General features: G+C 54.1%; 1 protein-coding gene across 1 annotated transcript; it reads right to left on the bottom strand.

Annotated features, from left to right (window-relative positions):
- Positions 1-648: 648 nt before the first annotated feature.
- On the bottom strand, positions 649-2,839 carry LOC309714782 (uncharacterized protein). The gene is made up of 3 exons (XM_082547479.1): positions 2,448-2,839; positions 2,076-2,268; positions 649-905 (listed from the first exon to the last, which is right to left on the bottom strand). Exons 1-3 carry the CDS (start codon positions 2,508-2,510, stop codon positions 781-783), a joined length of 381 nt encoding a protein of 126 aa, XP_082403605.1. The 5' UTR covers positions 2,511-2,839; the 3' UTR covers positions 649-780.
- Between the last annotated feature and the right edge of the window lie 1,079 nt (positions 2,840-3,918).

Raw genomic sequence — 3,918 nt, 5'->3', positions numbered from 1 at the left:
CTGGCCCACCTCCCGGATCCGGTTCCGACACCTGAGCCTCCCGAATGGCTGCTTCGATCCCCCAGGAGATGGCGCCCACGACACAGGTGGCGGGGAGAACGGGAGCGGGCTCAGTGGTGTCCTCCGAGACTGAGAACTGACGAGACAGGGCGTCGGGTTTGACATTCCGGGAACCGGGTCTGTAAGAGATGGAGAAGTGGAAACGGGTGAAAAACAGGGCCCACCTGGCCTGTCGAGCGTTGAGCCTCTTAGCTGATTGTAGGTATGCCAGGTTCTTGTGGTCTGTCCAGACGAGGAAAGGCTGAGCCGTGCCCTCCAACCAGTGCCGCCACTCCTCCAGGGCTAGTTTTATCGCCAGCAGTTCCCGATCCCCGACATTATAGTTTCTCTCTGCAGGGGACAGACGGCGGGAGAAGAAGGCACAAGGGTGGAGCTTACCGTCCTTCCGTTGCGACAGAACCGCTCCAACCCCTGAGTCGGACACGTCGACCTCGACCACAAATGGCTGCGTGAGGTCGGGTTGGATCAGGATGGGGGCTGAGGCGAATCGTTTCTTCAGTTCTTGGAAAGCTGCCTGAGCTGCTTTGTTCAACTGAAAAGGAAGCTTGGGAGAGGTTAGCTGGGTCAGCGGCAGGGCAACTCGGCTGAAGTCCCGAATGAACCGCCGGTAAAAGTTGGCAAACCCAAGGAAACGTTGCAGTTGGTGCCTATTAGGAGGTTCCGGCCACTCAACAACGGCTTTTACCTTCACAGGGTCCGGGCGGAGGTTTCCTTGGTCGATTATGTACCCCAGGAATGCAACGGTGGAGACGTGGAACTCACACTTTTCTCCTTTGACGAACAATCGGTTTTCGAGGAGTCGTTGCAGGACCTGTCTGACATGGGTCTCGTGCTCGGATTGGTTTCTGGAAAAGATCAGGATGTCATCTAGATAGACAAAAACAAAACGGTTAATGAAGTCTCTGAGCACGTCGTTCACCAGGGCTTGGAACACCGCAGGGGCGTTAGTGAGACCAAAGGGCATGACAAGGTACTCGAAGTGGCCGAGGTGGGTGTTGAAGGCGGTCTTCCACTCATCGCCCTCACGGATGCGAACCAGATGGTATGCGTTTCGCAAATCCAGTTTGGTGAAAACAGTAGCCCCCTGGAGGAGCTCGAAGGCCGAACTGAGGAGCGGCAGAGGGTATTTATTTTTTACTGTGATGTTGTTTAATCCGCGATAGTCAATGCATGGCCGGAGGGTTTTATCCTTCTTTTCGACAAAGAAGAAGCCTGCCGCGACTGGAGAGGTGGAGGCCCGAATGAGGCCGGCAGCCAGGGATTCCGTGATGTACTTGTCCATAGCGTCTCGTTCTGGAAGTGAGATGCTATATAGCCGACTGGTGGGTAAAGGAGCTCCCGGGAGCAGTTCGATAGCACAGTCATAGGGTCTATGCGGAGGAAGTGACTGGGCGTGGGCCTTTTGAAACACCTCAGCTAGGTCGTGATAAACAGAGGGCACATTAGTTAAATCAGCTGATTTCAATACCCCAGGAGAGGGCGTTTCAGTGCTTGGAGGCGAGGCTGCTTTAAGGCAGGTCATGTGGCAGTCCTCCCCCCACCCAGTGACACGCCCCTTTAGCCAATCTATGTGAGGGTTGTGCTGTTGTAGCCAAGGATGGCCGAGAACTAGTGGAGTGCGAGTTGCTTTAAACACCAAAAAACAGATTTCTTCAGAATGATTGCCAGAGAGGGTGAGCTCGACAGGCTCCGTCACCAGAGTGATGTCTGGAAGGCGTTGACCTGACAATGCCGTAACATGTAATGCATGAGGCAGGGGCTCCAATAGTAACCCAAGTTGCCGGGCTAACTGACAGTCAATAAAGTTTTGTTCCGCCCCAGAGTCGATTAACACCGATAGGGAGCGGCTCTTAGAGTGAATAGAAAGCGTGGCCGATAGTGTTAAACGGGGAGGAGCTTCTTCCTGGCTCAGCTCGCCCACCAGTACTCCTACCATCACTGGCGGGCGCGCCCTTTTGCCCGCGAAGGGCAGGTAGCCACAACATGTCCCCTGTGACCACAATAGAGGCACTCACCGGCGGTAATCCGGCGCTGACGCTCCGCCGCGGTGAGATGGGAGCCGCCCAGCTGCATGGGTTCCTCTCCGTCCCCGCTCTCGTGAGTCCGGGAGGGGCCGGCATCCGCCATGGCGCCGGTGCCAGAGACTCCCGCAGCCTCATGGAGGTTGTAGTTCCGCTGCGACCGGCGAGCCCGTAACCGCTCATCCACCTTAATGCACAGGGACATTAGCTCATTAAAGGAGGCAGGGAGATCACGCATGATTAGCTCGTCCCTTAATTCTTCTCTGATATTGTTCAGCAACGTGCTCTGTAGCGCCTCCTGATTCCACCCTGCCTCTTCTGCCAGAATCCAGAAGTCGATAGCGTATTCAGACATGCTTCTCCTACCTTGTTTGAAGTTGAGGAGACGGAGAGCAGCGGCCTCTGCCCCGGTGCCTGGGTTAAACACATTCTTAAATTTGGAGAGAAAGTCAGCGTAGGTGATGACAGGATCAGAGTTTAACACAACCTGGGCCCACTTTAGTGCACGGCCCCTCAGAAGTTGAACTAAATAAGTGATCTTCGCCCCATCGTTGCTATGAAAACGCTGCAGCTCGCGAAACGTCAGAGACACCTGAGCCAAAAATCCGGCACATTTGTCAGACTCACCCGAGAATGGTTCCGGTGTGGGTAAAGGTCCGTCAGACGGCGTACCGACCCGCGGTGAGCTACCTGACGCTACGGCGGGCGGTGCCGCCTGGGGAGCCGGGCTGGGCGGCTGGGGATTCCCTGGTTGCGCATTTCCCTCCAGTGGTATTAACTGCGCCACCGCCAGGGTCAATGCGGCGACATCCTGCCGTAGCTGCCCGAGCATTTGTTCATGGCGGGCCAGCGCGGCTTCCTGGGCGGCCAGAGCCCGGCCCACGGGGTCCTGTCCTGCTGAGTCCATAATGGCTGGATCGTTCTGTTAGGGGTTCCGAAAGAGACTCAGGCGTAGGCCAGGGTTTTCCTTTAGGCGAAGGACAGTGCGTTTATTTACAGTGAACACATACACCAAGTGGCTATATACAACGTGCAGGGGAAACGGGTCCGGGTCGCCAGGGTCCGTGGGAAACAGGGTTGGGAGAAGGGTGTTCCACACTTTCTGTACAAAACGTTCCCCCTTCAATCACTCCTCTCCGCATCGGGTTCCAAAAACGATACTGATAGCTCAACGATCCAGCGAAGACTAGTGCAGACTTGCCATCTAAGTAGTGCAGTAATCAGCTGGGATCAGCAGCCGGTGTGGTGATGAGCAGGTGTGTGGGCCAGCAGCGGGAGCCCGCAGTGAGCATCGCCATGGCGAGAGAGAGAGAGAGAGTGAGAGAGAGAGGGCGAGAGAGCAAACAAACCACAAACATATTGCCCAATAGAGGATTGACCAGCGGGGCACAGGGACCATGAAACAAACAGTGAGGTAAATGTGAACTAAACCCTGCTGCTGGCCTGGGGCTTGCACCAAATAGGGTGAATGTACTTCAACATATTCAGGATATATTTATCCAGCTTCATTTATCCTATCAGCCGAAATCAGGCTGAGCATAAAGGTCGTTTCCCCAACGTTCATCAGTTTAGCTACCCGTATGTTTACATGAAAAAGTAGCCACAGGAGCAGCTGACCAACGGGAAACATCTAGCAAACATTTAATACAACATAATATAAGTAAAAGCAACACAGCTGCTGCAGTCTGAATGTCTTTGAGAAGAATAGTATTAAGTGCTGTTTAAATATGTGTGACCTTTAAGCAAACGCTACTATATCAATAAAGTTGAGACTATTTGAAGCCAAACAAGAAATCTATCCACCCACATTGGCAGCAGGCTAAAGCACAGTATTCCA

Source organism: Aulonocara stuartgranti, assembly GCF_965226115.1.
Source record: "Aulonocara stuartgranti genome assembly, chromosome: 9".
NCBI classification, from domain to species: domain Eukaryota; kingdom Metazoa; phylum Chordata; class Actinopteri; order Cichliformes; family Cichlidae; genus Aulonocara; species Aulonocara stuartgranti.
Note: the sequence above shows the minus strand (reverse complement) of the source record. Positions and strands in the feature narration are given on the sequence as shown.